At 43.7% G+C, this 18,977-nt stretch overlaps 1 protein-coding gene across 1 annotated transcript in view; it reads right to left on the bottom strand.

Moving 5' to 3' along the window:
- LOC147034843 (vomeronasal type-2 receptor 1-like) overlaps positions 1–18,977 on the bottom strand; it is a 29,608-nt gene that overhangs the window by 621 nt on the left and 10,010 nt on the right. The window contains exons 6-8 of the mRNA XM_085857383.1: positions 16,441–16,588; positions 15,238–15,658; positions 8,217–8,293 (exon numbers count right to left, since the gene is read on the bottom strand). Coding sequence (XP_085713509.1) covers positions 8,217–8,293; positions 15,238–15,658; positions 16,441–16,588 — 646 coding nt within the window. The remainder of the gene's footprint in view (positions 1–8,216; positions 8,294–15,237; positions 15,659–16,440; positions 16,589–18,977) is intronic.

Below are 18,977 nucleotides of genomic sequence, written 5' to 3'. Positions count from 1 at the left end.
GAAATAGAAAAATTACTTTAGAATGTATTTGTTGTTCACTTTTATGACAATTTTGAGTGCAGTTAATTATGGGAATGACAGTAAATTCTTGCAACAGTCGCTCATCATCATCATCATCATCATCATCATCATCATCATCATCATCATCATCATCATCATCATCATCATCATCGTCATCGTCATCATCATCATCGTCATCATCATTCAGGAAAGCTTATAGTTATGCACAATCACCCCTGGGCTGTCTAGCCTTGGTTCGAAATTCAAGCATCAGTACATCTCTAAACTGTCATCCTGGTGTATCTTAGGCAGGGAGAGGCACGTGTGTGTGTGTGTGTGTGTGTGTGTGTGTGTGTGTGTGTGTGTGTGTGTGTGTGTGTGTGTGTGTGTGTGTGTGTGTGTGTGTGTCGTCCATTGGACGGACGTTAAACCGGATGTCCCATCCATTGTACCAGTATTAGTTGGTGGATGTTAAAGATTCCACAGTCTACTTCATGAAGTAGAAGAGTATTTCCGGTGACCGAAACAAATTTCAAATTCCTGTGGCAATCTAAAATGGGCATGGCATCAGCAATACAGTTGCACCCCCAGCAAATGATAAGACCCACATTCATATGCTGCATATTAGAGAAGAAGTAGAAGTACAAGATGAAGAAGAAGAAGAAGAAGAAGAAGAAGACAAAGAAGAAGAAGAAGAAGAAGAAGAAGAAGAAGAAGAAGAAGAAGAAGAAGAAGAAGAAGAAGAAGTCATAAACATCTTCATCAAAAGCAACATTTCACATCACATTGTTAAGTTGTACTAAAATACTCCACACAATTTTGTGTCTGTCTGTCTGACTCTGATACATTCAGTCGTTATTTATCAATTCCCAACGAAACTTGCTTGGGGGGGGGGGGGGGTTAAGGGTCACACGACGCAGGTTGAAGCAACTTCATCTTCCCCCCTCCCCAAGGGACTTTTCTTCCTTAGACAAATGTGAAGTTAGTTCATAAATAGCTTAGGGTGGCGTTTTGTGGTGCAGACCTTCCAGAAGTAACAATTATTAGAACCACAAACTATTCAGTCAATTCTGTCCCACTATGATAATTTTTTAAGGAACGTCTGTACAGTTGTTTTACAGTATTGGAGGAAAACAGACATATTTGAGGCATTCAATGCTTATCGTGTTCAACCATAGCCATCTCGACATTCTCAGCCTCGAGGTAGACGACCGGTTAGGCTGCAATGATCTTTGGCTAAAAAAGCTACTTCAATGGGTCTTTACACATGAATGATATTTTATATTGCCTGTTCATGCCTGATGTTGTCTCAATGGTTAGGGTGGTGGGCTTGGGATTCTCTGGTCCTGAGTTCATAATCCCGCTCATTTGTTGAATTAATACCAGGTGGGGTTAACACAACCATTCATTCTTCCGAGGTCGGCAAAATGAGTGCCAGCATGCTGGTATACTGTGTCTGAGTGGCGACCCGTCCAGGATTGTACCCAATAGCCAAAGAGACTGCTTCGGCAGCACCAACGCTCTGCACAGAGTATGGTCCCAATGGATGGATGGAAGGATTGCCTGTTTGAATTTTCGAGCTATCAGGTGATACGTATACTGTATATGAATTTAAAATAACATATTTTGGGGCCTCATCTAAAGCATAATAATAATATTAATCTTATTACAAAAAAACAAAATTCAGACCTTGAAATCTCACAAACTGGTCAAACTCTTGGAAAATATATTTTAACCCTGAAAAATTCCACACTCTCTTCTCATTTTTCTCTCTACAAAAGGACCATAATGCAAACCCACCCATCTACATTCTCAACAAGCTTCTTGAAGACGTTCAATCACTCAACCTCTTGGGTTTCACTGTCTGCCATGATCTCTCTTCAGCAAACCACATTTCAAAGATGGCCTCCAAAGCCAGATACCAATTGGGCATCCTCCACCATGCAAAGTTCTTCCTTGGCACACCTGAGCTCCTATCCACCTCCAAGGCTCTTATCCGCAGCTTGATGGAGTACTGCCCTCCACTCTTGGCTGTCATCCCCTGCCTCACACCTTGCTAAGCTTGATGCCATGGAAACCAAGGCCTTCAAGATCATTGTAATCTCTCGCGATGAAGCTGAGTCTAGGCTGATCACTTCACCATCGCCGACAATTCATTGGTCTCTGTCGTCTTCCAACTAATTTCTGGTCTTGCACCCTCTGCCTACTCAAGGCTTTGTCCCTCACCACCCCCACCAGTCAGGTCAGGTTTGATCTGTGACCTGCTAGAGGTACCATCTAAAGCTGTACCAACCTGTTCCATGGTTGGATTGTCGATGACTAAACCATCTCCCCCACCAGGTTTTCTGGTGAGGAGGGTGTTTGGATATGGACACCCAGCAGGATTAAAAACAAAACCTGTCAAAGGGTGGAGGAGCTCCTTGTGAGCCAAGGGCCATCCATATCCAGTGCCCATCTGTGTCTGCGGACGTCCTCCTGCAGTTGAGTTACTTTTTTATGAGGAGTTTGGTGGCAGGATTTGCACTCCGGCCACCGGAAAACCCTTCATTCTGCAAAACACAAAAACGCAAAAAAATCTGAAAACCCACTCCGTGGGAGTACCTCCTGTGCAGCTTCCCTTCACAGGGCAGCTCACCGGATGACAGTATTGGGGCAAAGCCTTCGGGACTCCCAATCTTTGATGATAGGAGGGAAATCACGGGGTAACATCCCTGGGTCAGATTGCGGGAGAGTGTCTTGGAGTGGTGCTGAGGTATCATCCACCAGACGGCGGTCTCCTTGGGTTAACCTGAGGCGGTCCCTTCGGGTGGGTGCCTGGAATGTCCTATCCCTAAGAGAGGAGGATCACCTGTCTCTGTTATCATCTGAGCTCAAGCGTTTGGACATCGGGATTGCAGCTCTCTCTGAAGTTCGGAGACCGGATTGCGGCGAGATAATGGTGGGTGGTTACAACTACTATTGGTCTGGTCGATCTGATGGTTACCATACCCAAGGAGTTGCTGTAGCTGTGTCCAATAAGCTGACCCCAATGATAATTGAGGTAACACCGGTCAACAAGCGTATTATGAGATGAAGGATTCGTCACTCCTTCGGTGTAATTTCCCTACTCTGTATATGCTCCGACTGAGGGGAGTGATCTCACCGTGAAGGATGCATTCTACACCACGATTGAGTCTGTGGTTGATCAGTGTCCCAGACGAGATACACTTCTAGTTTTGGGGGATTTCAATGCATCGACTGGAACTGATAGGGAAGGTTATGAGATGTGTGTTGGTTCCCATGGGTCAGGAACTATGAACCAGAATAGCACTAAGTTCCTTGACTTTGCAAGAAGTCATGGACTTAGGGTGGCTGGTTCATAATTTCAGCGCACACACGCTCATCGGGGACTTGGTATTCCAACGCTGGCGGTGCGGCAAAGGAGATTGACCATGTCCTCATTGACAGTCGCTGGAGGATGATCCAGAACTGCAGGGTCTACCAGAGTGCTCAGTTCCTCAATACTGACCACAGGCTTGTTGTAGCAACTCTAAAGTTGCACCTTAAATCCTGGAGAATAGTATCATCCCAGCCGAGGCTGGATGTTGGCAAGCTCAGGGATGAGGGAGTAGCTGAGGAGTTTGCAAACAGTCTGAGTGGACATTTGGAGGGTCTGGGTGCTTTGGCGGGTCCTGAAGAGTTGTGGAGTGCCTTCAAGACCACCGTCCTTGATGTTGCCGGTGGATGTCTTGGAACTCACCGCAGGGCAAAGAACAATTTTTTTCTCTCAAGGGACACTGGATGCCATTGACCAGAGTCGCAGGGCCAGGCTGAATGGCAGAGCTGAGCTGTTCAGGTAGCTGAGGCGTAAAACTGTCCATGCACCAAGGGTGGACAAGGAGGCCTATGTGCGAGGAATCTGTGAGGGGGTAGAGCATCACCTGTAGACAGGTAATTCTCATCCCGCTTACAGGGAAATTCGCGCATTGCGTTCATCCAAGCCCATCCCTTGGAGTAATGCAGTTAAAGCAGAGAGTGGTCGGCTCTTGACAGAGGAGTCTGAAGTGAAGGCTCGCTGGGCCGGTTAATTTGAGTGGTTGTACCAGGCTGATCCCCCAGCTGTCGAGTTGGACGTGAAGGGTGTTACAATCTTTGTTGCTGACCCTCGAATCAACTGTGGTCCACCTTCGCTTGTGGAAACACGGGCTGCGGTGAACCGGTTGAAACGGCGCAAAGCTCCAGGAATCTGTGGCATCCATGCTGAACTTCTCAAGGCTGGTGGAAATGCTGCACTCGTGTCATTTCATGCAGTTTTGTGTTCTGCCTGGAACACAGGCATCATCCCAACTGACTGGAAGAGGGGCCTTGTTGTTCCTCTCTGGAAAGTGAAGGGTGATCGCCAAGACTGCAACAACTACCGAGGGGTGGCGCTGCTCTCAGTGCCCGGCAAGGTCTTTGCTCGGATAATTCTTGATAGGGTTCGCTACCATCTGCTTGAGCACCAGCGTCCAGAGCAATCAGGCTTTACACCAAAGAGGTCAATGATTTACCGTATCCTTGCTCTTTGTGTCCTCACCGAACGCAGACGAGAGTTTCGGCAGAGGCTGCTTGCAGCCAATGTTGATCCCTGTTAAGCGTTCGATTCACTGAATCGGGATGTCCTCTGGAGGATTCTTGGACTTCGTGGGGTGCCACCAAAACTGATCGATCTGATGTCTGAACTCTACTCTGGTAATGAGAGTGCTGTGAAGTGTGGTGGTACCATCTCTGACTTATTTTCAGTTGTTACTGGAGTTCTTCAGGGGTGTGTACTGGACACCACACTTTTCAGCACTTGTATGGACTGGAATTTAGGGAGGATGTCGGAGAGATCAAGCTGCGGTGCATCGTTTGGGAATGTCAATATCTCGGACCATGTTTTTGCAGATGATGCAGTCATCTTTCATTTTTTTTTTTTTTTTGCAGATGCAGTCATTTTTGCAGATGATGCATCATTTTGCAGTCATATTTGTGGAGACTTTAGATATCCTTTTGGGGGCCCTCGAGGTGCTGAATGAGGAGTCGGAGCTGCTGGGATTACGGGTTTCTTGGGTCAAAACTAAGATCCAGACTTTCGGTGACATCTTGGATGCTGCTGTCCTGTCTGTGTCTGTTTGTGGTGAGGATGTTGAGGTCGTGGAGAGATTCACTTACCTTGGCAGTGATATTCATGTCTCTGCTGGCTGTGAGTCAGAGGTCAATAGACGTCTGGGTCGGGCCTGGGGAGTCATGGATTCACTGGATCATGGGGTGTGGCACTGCCGTTACTTGTGCGGGAGGACGAAAGTCCGAGTCTTCAGGTCCTTGGTACTTCCAGTCTTGCTCTATGGATGCAAGACTTGGACTCTGACCAAGGATCTGAGATGGAAACTTAATTCCTTTGGTACCAGGTCTCTTCGGAGAATCCTTGGCTATCGCTGTTCGGATTCTGTGTCCAACGAGCGGTTGCTGAAAGAGACTCGGATGAGATTTGTTACTTACATAGTCCGTGAGCCTCAGTTGCGGCTGTATGGACAAGTGGCTCGTTTTCCTGACGCTGATCCTGCTCACCAGATTTTCGCAGCGGGGGAGTCTCGTGAGTGGAGGAGGCCAGTGGGCCGACCACGTGCCTCGTGGTTGCAGCAGGTTGACCATCATCTCAAGGAGATGGGGATGGGCCTGGCATCTGTCTGGGGGATGGCCAGACGGAGGCCCCTGGATTACCGGCGGAAAGTGGACGCAGCGACGTGCTGTTCTGGCACATGCTCCCATAACTGACCTGACCTGACCCCCACCGGTATATACAAGATGCTCACCGTCCACCAACGATGCACACCATCCACCAGCAATGGCCTTCTCGTGAAACTGCCAAAATCCAGAACCACTGCTCACCTCCACTCATTTTTTTATTTTTTTTTCCCAACTATGGAATCAACTTCCACACTCTCTTCAATCTCATTCTTCCCTCCAGGTCTTCAAGACAGCAATTTACCACCATCTCGAATCACCCCCATCCAACACCATAATCTCGTCTCCACCCGATAGACCACCCACACCCCTCCTATAGTTATGTTTCTGTATCCATCTTGTCCACCCCTTCCGTTCTTCCCTACCCCACATCATCACTTGCATCCATTGTTTGTCCGTCTCCATCTATTTCTTCCTCCATCCTGCTATTAGTATTTCCTCCTTCTCCTTATGTCCTTTTGTTCGGTTGTGTCCTAATCTATTCTGTGTTCTCGCGCTTCCATGATCCTTCACTATTTGTACAAAAAAATTAAAAGGTACTGACTCTTTATCAGCTCGAAAATGTTACTGATTCTTGATGTTCCTGGTTATGAGCTCTCTGACTCTGGAAAATTATAGTTATCTCTTTGAGGATGACCAACCTCTGTCATGAGCCTGTGACATCCTTTATCCTTCAGATACGAACACAGCAAGCAGCCTCTTCTCTCTCTGCAGACCTTGATATAAGCTGGGCCCATTGCCAGGGAAATGCAGGGTGAAAGGTGTGTGGGTGCGAATGCACACCCCTTTTAAACCTGATAATTTCCTCCACCACCGAAGGTGAAAGAGGTTGTTTTCACCCCCCTCTCTGTCAGTTTGTTTGTCTGTCTGTCTGTTTGTCAGTCTGTGTGCAGGATATCTCAAAAAGTTGTGAACGGATCCAGATAAAAGTTGGTGTGCAAATTGGGTGCGTGACAAGGATGAACTGATTAGGTGTGATGACGATCCAGATCCGGATTCGACAACTAGAAGTTTTTTAAGTGATTCTTCACCATTGAGAGTGAGGGCCAAAGATGATATATAGCACGATATCTCAAAAAGTTTTTGAAGGATTCGGACGAAACTTGGTGGTCATGTTGGGCGTGCTATAAGGACGAATTGATTCGATTTTTGTGAAGATCTGAATCCGGATCTAGAAACGAGAATTATTTAATTTTTATAGTGATTCTTCACCATAGAGAGATATTGCCAAAAACGATTTTGTTCTGTATAGCATGGTATTTCAAAAAATTATTTGGTCCAATATGTTCTCGGAGATCAGGCATTACGTGGCGGAGGCATGCGCTCCACCGAGTGCCCTTCAAGTTCAAAAATGTAATGGGCCCGGTATGTTCCCATGGATCAGGCATTACGTGGTGAAGGAATGCGCGTGACCGAGTGCCCTTCTACTTTTTTCATTTAAATCCCTTGTCACACTTTCTGTTGTGTCGCAGATGATAATGCTATTCATACTTACCAAATTTCATCCTGTCAATTCCAGCAGAAGTTTACTGTATGTCCGTATAACAGTGTTTGCAACCTGCACGGTAAATGAATAATCATTCCACTGGATAAATTTAGAAGAAAAAAAAAACATTCGGCCTCTGTCGATTTCCTCCAGGGTGAAGATTATTTGTATCAGAAGACTTGCAAGTGGCTTTGCTCATGTGACAAGGGATTTGCATTGGGATGGGGGCACTGTTGTCTGCTGCACAAGGAGAGTCGAGATCATTCTCAACCTTTTCATGATAGGCTCATCTCTATTTATTTGATCTTGTCTAGTTTGCTGGTAGATTTGACTCTGAATAAGGTGTATTAATCATTTCACTCAAGAATAGTCTGGATATTTGTGAAATTCTAGCTTAAATATTGTTTTTTGACATTGGCGGCTTGGTGGGGAACGTGACAGGATTATGACATCTCCCCAATAAAAGTAGGTTGTGATCACAGTGATTTAGCTGCTAACAAATCAGGATTGTTCAAATCAGACTAAATACCGACTGTAGAATCAGTGTAAAATGGACATGCGGTACAACATCTGAAAGGCTCCATCGCTTGATAAATTCAGTGCCGAAAGATTTTGGTGCGGTACCTTTTTGGATGTTACCACGTGGTGTCTTCAGGTGTTAATGTAAAACATCTGGAATCGTCAACGTGCCACTTTTGTTTATTTCCAACCATAAAAGTCAATGTGTATTCAGCACTGACAATTATATAAGGAAGTAATTTTCTAGATTTCAGAAACCGAGGAACCGAGGAACCGAGGAACCTGTGCACAAAGCTCACCAGCAGGTCAAGGCTAGATGAGGAGTCCATTGTACTGGGATTGAGCCATGTGTGACAGGCTTGCAATCACTATGTGTGGGAGAAGCAGACATCTGTGTCATATCCAAGAAAAGGCAGAATAGTGGAGAGAATTGCGGTGGTGATTATGTGGTGCATGTCCTGGAAACCAGTAAGCAGACTAGTGACACAGAAGATTCCTTCTTTCCAGGGCTGAGCCTTAAGTTGCAGGCTAATGGCCAGTATGCTGTGGAAGAATGTTAGGTGTGTAATGCATCCAGAGGGGGTCAGGATGTCCCGAATGCTGGAGAGAATAATGATGGAGATGGGGAAATGCAATTGCTGGAAATAGACAATCAGATTGATGCCTCTCAGCTCTGAGGAATTCCATCTTGTCGGGATCGAGCCATGGGTCATGGATTATCGATTACAATGTTGCTGGATAAACTGACATGACAATAAATGGCATTGATACTTTGATAAATGATACAATAAACACCAATGAAGTTAGCAATTGGATTGCAAGCTGAATGATGCACAAATGTATCAGCTCCTCCTTCATCACCTTGTGCTGACTGATGATTATGAGTACACAGTGAGATATGCACACAGACCAGGAATTGTCAGACCACATGGATAAATGGAAGAAAAAGCAGATCATTTGTTGGAAGAAAGTGGCTGACAAAATATAGCTGGCTGCTGTTCAGCCCCAAACAAGATGGCGTATTCTGCATTTCCTGCACGCTGTTTACACCCAAAAGAGAAACAGGAGGAGGTCAAGTTAACATGCCATTCACGCGATGGGATATATTGTTTGGGGCAATGCAAGGCCATGAATCAAAGGTGTTCCATTGGGAAGCTTTTTCAAATTGTTTAAACATTAAAATTGTACATAGAAAAACAACAAGCATCTATCACATGTCCTCTTGATAAAAATCGACAGGCGTTATTCAGAAAAACCTCAAAATATTGTGCTGCATCACTAAGGCCGACTTTGTTTTGTGGATGGGAATGTATTACCCGAACAGAAAAAAGATTGTCCAAGGAAAGAACTCAGGCAATTTATTGGCTTTGTTGAATCGCCTGGCAGGATTGGACCAGGACTTGTCAGACCACCTGGATAAATGGAAGAAAAAGCAGATTGAAATAAAGGTTAGCCAAGTCCATCACATGTTGCCATGACATTGCATGTTGCCAAGTCAATTACATGTTGCCATGACATTACATGTTGCCATGGCATTACATGTTGCCAAGTCCATTACATGTTGCCATGACATTACATGTCGCCATGAAGAAGATCCTTGCTGATTTGTTTTCGAGCAGAAATCACTGGGTTCATTCTGAAGTGCTTAGTCTTCAGACAGAGTATGTCAAGGCTAGATGATCAGCAAGATTAGGTTTTTTTCACCTAACTGCGAATAAGCAACTCATATATGGATGGCCCTTCGTGCCTGGCTTGGAGGTGGGCTTTCTTGTTGCCGGATTAATCCTCCTCTCAACCTCATTGGGATAGTTTTTAGCAAAAGCTTATCTGCAAAATAACTCGAGACTTCCAGTTGAGTCCAGCTCATTGGATCTTATCCACAATTCACCTGCTACACATTTTTTCTGAACTAGAAACACTCCCTCCCTTCGGGAGTATGGGAAAGTGGTACTCACAGCATGTATGCAAAATTTGGTGGAGATCGGACAAAAATCGTAAGTTGTCACCCGCGACAAATGAAGACGGGGGGGGGGGGCTGGATTTTTTATTATTTGCCCATGACTTGACAGGTGGAAGGGGGTTTTTTCCCCTTGAACCTATGATCTACTATGAGTACAACCAATCTTCTTCTTCTTTCGGCTGCTCCCATTAGGGGTTGCCACAGCGGATCATCCATATGATCCGCGTAGTGATTTGGCACATGTTTTACGCCGGATGCCCTTCCTGACGCAACCCTGGTCGCCTCTTACGACACAAGGATATGGTACACCTATTTTAACCGGGGTATACACCGGCCCAGAACACTGGTGCTCATTTCGCCGACCTCGGAAGGATGACAGGCTGAGTCAACCCCCTGGTGTATTAATTCAGTGGCTGAACGGGGCTTGAACTCAGGACCTTTTGGATCCCAGGCCGCTGCCCTAACCACTGCGCCAACACCAGGCATCTCACACCAGGCATCTACTATGAGTACAACCAATATATATGCAAAAACAGAGTTGCCTTGTTTAATATAGTAGGATGAATACCTGATGAAAGTTATTTTGGTAGTGCACCTGAAACTGTTTTTCATGCTTGTTGAGCGTATACATCTTCACCAGAAAGTTACCCGTGCCCACACGGGATTCGAAACGGGGTAGGGATGGAGAGGGGCAAAATTGAAATTGGCATCTTCTGTCATCGAGCCTGCAAGCTGCGAGCAAAAATTCGCATTTATTGTCACATCTGATGTAATTTTAATGCTCTAATGGTGACCAGGTGCTCCATTTGAAACAGTTTGTAAAAATTTGTAATGTTGTCAAAGTCAGTGACCAATTTCAAATTAATTGTAGTATTATGCCAGTTGTTGAATGAAATATTTAAGAATATATCACTTTGAGTTTTCATTTTTGGTGTTAAATGTTTGTCTGTTTGTATAAAGTAAGTGCTTTTGGCCAATTTATTTTACATCTGCATCGGCAAATATAGTCATTTATAAAACTCAGAAAGCGAAACTCAAAGGAATTTCAATTTGTTGTTGCCGTTTCCTATTGGCCAAAATTAAATATGATTCTTACTAATGGAGGCACCAAAATAGCTATCATGGCCGACATGAGGCATCTCTACATAGGATCCACATTGGAAATTCTTCAAAAAGACACAGTCTCAAACTGCCCAAATTCCATACCTTTATGAAACAAGTGAAAAGGACATAAAATATGATAGCCCTGTTGTTTCAGCAATTTTGCTGTATGGAGTGAAAGGGTACATATTTATGTACAACAAAAATGGCCGCCTGACTACCAGTCAGCCATCTTTGATCAGATCGCAAAATATGAGAGGGGCATGTGTATGCCATCATGCACTGTGCTTGTACCAGGTTTGAACAAAGTCGGACCATGCATGTCTGAGAAATGGTTGGGGACACACTGAAGTAACAAAATGGCCACCCGTCAGCCATCTTGGTTCAGATTGCAAAAACAAACACATGATGTGCTTAGGTAAGCCATCATTCCTTATCTGTTTGCCGTTTTAACAGCATTGGTTAATGCATGCCCGAGAAATGGTCGAGGACGTTTTCAACACCGGTTTTTTTTAATCACAAAATGGATGCCAGTCGGCCATCTTGAATCTTCTTCTTCTTCTTTCGGCTGCTCCCTTGTTAGGAGTCGCCACAGTGGATCCTCCGTATGATCCGCATACTGATTTGGCACATGTTTTTTTTACGCCAGATGCCCTTCCTGACGCAACCCTGGTTGCCTCTTACGACACAGGGATATGGTACACCTATTTTAACCGGGGTATACACCGGCCCAGTACACTGGTACTCATTTCGCTGACCTCGGAAGGATGACAGGCTGAGTCAACCCCCTGGTGTATTAATTGAGTGGCCCAACGGGGCTTGAACTCAGGACCTTTTGGATCCCAAGCCGCTGCCCAAACCACTGCGCCAACACCAGTCGGCCATCTTGAATCTGATCTTAAAATAAAATGATGTGCTTATGTAAGCCCTCATTACTTATACGTGTTCCAAATTTGAACAACATCTGTAAATGCATGTCAGAGAAATCGTTGAGGACATGTTCAACATCAGGTTTTTTACAACTAAAATTGCCACCAGTCGGTCATCTTGGATTTGATCTCAAAAAAAAAAATGACGTCCATATGTAAGTCATCATTCCTTATCTGGTTTCCAAGTTTGAACCACATTGGTAAATGCATGTCTGAGAAATGGTCGAGAAAGTGTTCGACACCAGGTTTTTTTTGCAACTAAAATCTCCGCCAGTCGGTCATCTTGGATCTGATGTCTAAAAAAAATGGCATGCATGTGTATACCAGCATGTGTTGTCGTTATGCCAAGTACACAAATAAAATTGGTTGATGCATGTTCGAGATATGGTTGCGGACGCACACACGCACGCACACATGGACACGAAAATTGAAACCAAATAAATAAGCCCCCGTTTTTGAATAAGTCCGACGGGGGCTAAAAGGACACAATTCATCAATATTTTGCACAAATCGACAGGACTATAAACTGGAGTTTTGTTTTTATCAACATGAGGGCAATCAACATGAGCAAACATATGTGGGAAATTCATTGTTGCAAGGTGGCCAATGGGGCCTTGGTAGTTGATTGGTGAGTGCATTGGGAGAAGCAGTTAAATCCAGCTTCACATGTCATTACACAGTATACAGTATCGAATTAGAATTGGATTTTAATTTTCTATTATTTTAAATTTTTTGAATTTGCCCACCCCTTTGTGTGTTTTGCATTTTTCCAACAAAAGATTAAGCAATCGGTCTCTCCCTATCAACCCTTCCTTCCCACTCCTACTCCCACTCTCTCTCTCTCTCTCTCTCTCTCTCACACCATCTAAACCCCATATCTTTTGCTTTCTCTCCCATTCTCTGTCTCGGAGGCCTCCATTTAGTAAAAGCCCCTTGGTTTTTTTTGTCAAACTGTGATCACGTTACACCAACACCACTTAATTGCTTTTATAAATTTTGTCACATTGCTTTTTCAGGAGCCTAATGCAGTGATAATTCTTGTTTTTAGAGCTTATTTTCATGAGAGGAGTCGCACCGATACCTATCAGTATCCCAATAATCAGTGTGCCCCACATCAGCTCTATTTCAATCTCTCGATCTTCAACATCTTTTCAACCTTATGAGCTGCTATATTCTTCTCTGATGGGTCAGCTGTATCTATCACAAGGCACTGTTTTATCTTCTTATCCTTAATAATGACACCAAGTGTTATTGCACATGTCAGCAGAATGCCTAGTAATAGTCAATGCTTACTTGCTCGCCCCCTTTCCATTCAAAAGACGAATAAGACAAGGATGTCTTTTGACTGGCCAACTTATTCCCTGTGCATCAAATACTTCCTTTGTTTGATGAGGCAAAGGATAACTGGCATTGTGGTACCAAACAACAGGCTTTCCCTCATACTTTCTGCATAAGCATATGACATTCTTGTTTTTGCCAGCAGTGCAAGGGATATGCAAGCCGTTTATGATTGTCAGCAGGTCTACTCAACAGCATCATCTGTTACAATAAATTGGAGAAAAAGTTCTGGGCTTCTGTTTGACCGATGCAGATCACAGAGTTCCCAAAACCTTTTCAGGAATTTACATGGAGTCGCAATGAGCTAAATCACTTGGGGGTGCATTTGTCCACTTCAAGTGGGTACTCACCACTTGTCAACTGAAATACTTTAGGCGATAAGATAGAAGCAAAGTTGAAAGACTGGAGTGGGCTGCTAAAAGTCCTGTCACTGAGAGGGAAAACACTCCTCATTAAACAGTTTATCATTTCAAAGTTGATATTCAAGATCTCTTGCATAAGCATTCCAGAGGAGTTTTTGGAATGGCAAACTTCCATAAGCACTACTTTTGGAATGGCAAACACTGCCTCCTTGACATTCTTAGCTTGCCCTTGGATGAAGGTGGACAGCCTTTTCCCTGCCTTCAAAGCCACGACCACACTTCCAGGCTGAAGACCATTCAACGCTACCTTTATGTGAACCCTATGCCACAATGGTGCTCACTGGCATCGTACTTATTCAGCAAAGTGCTCAATCCTGGGTACAAAAGATATATTTTTGTCACGACCTTCCAGAGCATCTCTCATGCCACATTTCCCTTCTTTTACTGAGAAATGCTGAAGGCTTGGCATGTAGTCGCCAGAGAAAGAACAGATTCTCATCCAGCAAGAACCTGTGAGAAGAACCACTCTTTCTAAACTCTCTTTTGCAGGGCCCAACCATGGCCTCCTTCTCGATAAGAAGTGCACTCATAACTGGTAATATATCCACAGTGGAAGACCTTCTGAACGACAGGAGGAGAGGCCTTCTTTCACCCGAGGAACTCACAGTAAAAATGGGCCTACGGACAATCAGAATCCCCTCCAGGATATTCGAGTTTAAAAGTTCTTTGCCTTCTGATCACCTGGCATATCTATAGAACCCAAATGAGGGTGATGGAACTATGCAGAGGACCAGCTGTGATTACATGGACTTCAAAATTGGACAACGGTGTTGTGAGCTCTCTCAACCACCACTCACACACAATATGAGCAAGATAACTGGCACAGCTGAAAATCCCTTTTGTGGGCTATCAAGGAAGGATATATACCTGCAAATTATCCATTCACTCCATTATATAGCTCTTGCAACCCGGCAAGATGCTCCGTGGCATGAGGTTCTCCTGCCCCCATTACCTACCCATCCAAGTTCGGAAGCTCTTTATCTCCACCCAACATCAAGGGTAGTGGGGACCTAAGATTGCTCCATGGGGCACTTAGTTCAAGTGCTCTGCTGCAACACTTCACAAATTTCCCCTGTTGATGTTACTTTTGTGGGCAAACAGAAACAATCTTTATTTTTGCTCACCCGGTAAATAAAGAGAGTCGATCATGAGATCTGCTGTTTAACTTTATTTTGGCATCCGCAAAAGTTGCGATTTATAAAACAAGAAAGACAAAAATTGAAAGCAATGTATCCCATGATAGTTTTGCATTCTTGAGAACTTTATTACGTTCTTGAATCACTTCGGAGTTTAAGGTGGCACAATATTCTTGCACCATTGAGAGTTTAAAGAAATTTTGACAGTAAATAATGCACTTTGTAGTATTTCCACATAAGGCTCTTTACTTTTACTTGTCTGATTATATCATTATTTTTGTAAAGAAAAAAAAAATTGTGTTTTAGACCCCATCCCTCCTCTTATCTGTCTTGGTAGTGCTTTCTCTTTAAAATGCTCAACCTTGTCTACTGCAGTTCTAAGCATGGATTTGCAGAGATGAGGAAAGTGAGCGACATTAAATAGAATTGTGGCAATTCTCACAAAAGCAGTACTGCTGCTACAACTAATATAATTTTGTTTCATGGAGTAGGAGTAGCGTGAATCATTTCACTCAAGACAAATAAGTTTTGCTGCCACATTGCAAGACTATGTGCATAGTATTCAAATTTGTCAGGTAAACATATCGGCAAATATTATCACAGGTGTGTAGGAAAATATGAACGGCACTTGCCTCGATTCAAAACTAGATTGTCAAATGACATTGTTTGCAAACAAATAATAGAGAGGGTGATTATACAAAGTGCCACGGATTCTCTCCATTGACAAGACAAGTCCGTAGGTTCACCAACAAACCAGAGGCTGCTTACACAACTGCTTGCTAATGAAGTGAGCAACAAGAAATGAACTTTAGACTTTGTTGTTTCAACCACAATTATCTTGTGGAACTTGACCATCATTATCCACACTATAACTGTCATTGTAAGACCCAGAGCAGCAAAAGCCAACAGAGTGAGAGCCAAAGGATCAGAGAAAGCCAGAAACTCCCTTGGCATCGGTAAACAAGTGTTTCGATGTGCATTGGACCACAGGTCTTCTGGGCAACGCTGACACTGTGATGAATCTTTGGCAACAATTAAAGCAATGTAATGTTTTATCCATTGTGAAAAAGACAAACGTTTTTTTCTGGATTTTCAAAAGTCATGTGGTTGGTACAAATCACGTTATTGATAATAACAAAAACAGACAATATAAAGTCAAAATCCAAGAGATAAAATTCCAAACTTTTGGGTTCTTGGAAGGAGAAGCTCATTCATATCTAACAAACAAGGGCTATTGAGGTTCTATATATCTCTATTTGCAAAAAGTGATATTCAACTACGTTGGTAAAATGTAGGATGCAGCAAAACATTTGGGCTACATCACATGTATGACAATCCAACATCGTTAAAAAAAATGTTTCAGAATATCAAGGAAAATTCGCAATCGGTGAACATCTTTTGTGTCACCTTTATCATACATAACATCAAATCCAGGTTACTCTTTAAAGCAGAACATGCTTTTCTAACATAATTTAATATCAATGTTGAGGTGAGTAGAATAAAAAAGCATGATATAAGTTGATCTTTTATTCTCTCTTTTAACCTCCAGTTTAAATCCTTATTTTAAATTGTGCCCTTTTTTGCCTGCTTCTGATTTTGCTTTCATTTAGCCAGATAACCAGTGGCACACACAGTAAGCTTTATGATTGACATATTGTACACAACACTTAATGCTGATAGTTTGTTGTCCTTATTTGCCTGATAGTGTTTTATTTTTTCTGTTCCCCGGTGTTGCACTTCCTTGATCCTAGATTTTGAGGATTGAAAATGTCATTAAACCGAAACTACGTTTTGCAACACAAACCTGTTGTGTTTGAAAACTCTCCATCTGTGCAGGGAATGCAGTCAAAGCAACAAAAGGGCTTCCCTTTATTGGTCAGTTTATGAGATCCCTGTCCACAAGGTTGACTGCATATTGAGTGAGGTACCTGTAATACACATGCCACATCATGTTATAGAAGCTAATGTGAATTTTTGGGTGAAAGTATACTTGTCGCAATTTGTTATAGGCAAGGACATGGGAGTGGTGGCATGAACAAGCGTTAAAGGTACCAGCAGAGGGATTGGTGGTACAGACAGGGGTAAGAAGCAGAATTAATCAGAGAGAATTGAGAATGGTGGTTGCAGATAAGATTGAGAAGCAACCTGTGCATCTGCATTTACAACAAGGTGGTTTCCATTTCTGAACAATAATATTGGCATGGCAGACATATACTTCATGGGTGGGGTGAAGAGCAGGGTTATTGCATAATCAATGCACCTGTGCGATGGATTTTTATCAATGGACTGTAGCTGTTTTATCAATTGCATCACATGGGTGAAGTGCAGCCTTCCTTGGAGCATTTGATAACATTTGTCTTCACCCCAGCCACAATGTTTATGTCTGCCCAGGAAGGGAGAACATAACAGATGTGAGCATAGTGGAAGACTGTGAAAGGCTCTGAGAAAGGATAGCCCAATGGATAACCATACATTTTTAGAGGAATTGTTCAAATAGTGATGGAAGCAGCAAAATTGGTGTATAAGTACTTTATGATATCAAGATTCAAATAAAAGCAAGATGCACCTCATAACTTGTACTTGATAGGAAAAAATTGCATTTTGAAATGTATGACTGACATTTTGCTGTTTAGATTGAGACAATTCCTTTAGAAACTGTTTAAATTGAGACAATTCCTTGTTTGGATGGTCATATAGCATACAATGTTATCTCACTCCATGAGCTGTGACTTAAAATGCCTGTTTTATCATGTGCTACTTGATATAAATATGGGGAATTATTGAAGGAATATGATTTTACTCACACAATAAAGATCTGCAGATTTTCAATGGCGTTTAGGTAATACATTGATATTCTTAAATAACTACATTACACTTCCTTCAGTCTGATTTTGTAAGGTAAGCTATTAGTTGTGGACTTGTGCTGATGCAATAACGAAGACATATTTCTGGAAACGTGACTTTTCAGCCACTTTGTCAGTTCTTCATCAATTAAGTACTGCATTAAAAATTTTTGAAAAGTAGTCGCAATATGCCTAATTTTAAATGTGGAAGTCCAACAATGGCAAATAGGGGCATGATAATTTCTTGTCAACCATCAACTATTGGTGCTGGTGCCTCCACTCAAGCATTTCCGTCACACTGGAGCTTGTGTGCTTTGTGCCAGGAACTGACTGAAGAATAATTAATTTACCCAGCACATTCTATGAGACAAAGCTATGGTTCCAGATATGAGACAAGAGTTGAAAATGTCAGGTCAGGTATGGGAGCATGTGCCAGAACAGCACGTCGCTGCGTCCACTTTCCGCCGGTACTCCAGGGGCCTCCGTCTGGCCATCCCCCAGGCAGATGCCAGGCCCATCCCCATCTCCTTGAGATGATGGTCAACCTGTTGCAACCATGAGGCACGTGGTCGACCCACTGGCCTCCTCCACTCATGAGACTCCCTCGCTGAGAGAATCTGGTGAGCAGGATCAGAGTCAGGAAAACGAGCCACATGTCCATACAGCCGCAACTGACGCTCACGGACGATGCAGGTAACAAATCTCATCCGAGTCGCTCTCAGCAACCGCTCGTTGGACACAAAATCCGACCAGCGATAGCCAAGGATTCTCCGAAGAGACCTGGTACCAAAGGAATTAAGTCTCCATCTCAGATCCTTGGTCAGAGTCCAGGTCTCGCACCCATAGAGCAAGACTGGAAGTACCAAGGACCTGAAGACTCGGACTTTCGTCCTCCCGGACAGGTACCGGCAGCGCCACACCCCATGATCCAGTGAATCCATGACTCCCCAGGCCCGACCAAGACGTCTATTGACCTCAGACTCGCAGCCAGCAGAGACATGAATATCACTGCCAAGGTAAGTGAATCTCTCCACGACCTCAACATCCTCACCACAAACAGACACAGACAGGACAGCAGCATCCAAGATGTCACCAAAAGCCTGGATCTTAGTTTTCACCCAAGAAACCCGTAATCCCAACGGCTCCGACTCCTCATTCAGCACCTCGAGGGCCCCCAAGAGGATGTCTAAAGTCTCCGCAAAGATGACTGCATCATCTGCAAAGTCAAGGTCCGAGATCTTGACATTCCCAAATGACGCACCGCAACTTGATCTCTCAGACATCCTCCCTAGAATCCAGTCCATACAAGTGCTGAAAAGTTTGGGGGCAAGTACACATCCCTGACGAACTCCAGTAACAACTGGAAATAAGTCAGAGATGGTACCACCACACTTCACAGCACTCTCAGTACCAGAGTAGAGTTCAGACATCAGATCGATCAGTTTTGGTGGCACCCCACGAAGACCAAGAATCCTCCAGAGGACATCCCGATTCACTG

The sequence above is a fragment of the Eptatretus burgeri genome, chromosome 1 (assembly GCF_056783735.1).
Source record: "Eptatretus burgeri isolate ZD-2024b chromosome 1, Ebu_testis_v1, whole genome shotgun sequence".
Lineage (NCBI taxonomy): Eukaryota > Metazoa > Chordata > Myxini > Myxiniformes > Myxinidae > Eptatretus > Eptatretus burgeri.
Note: the sequence above shows the minus strand (reverse complement) of the source record. Positions and strands in the feature narration are given on the sequence as shown.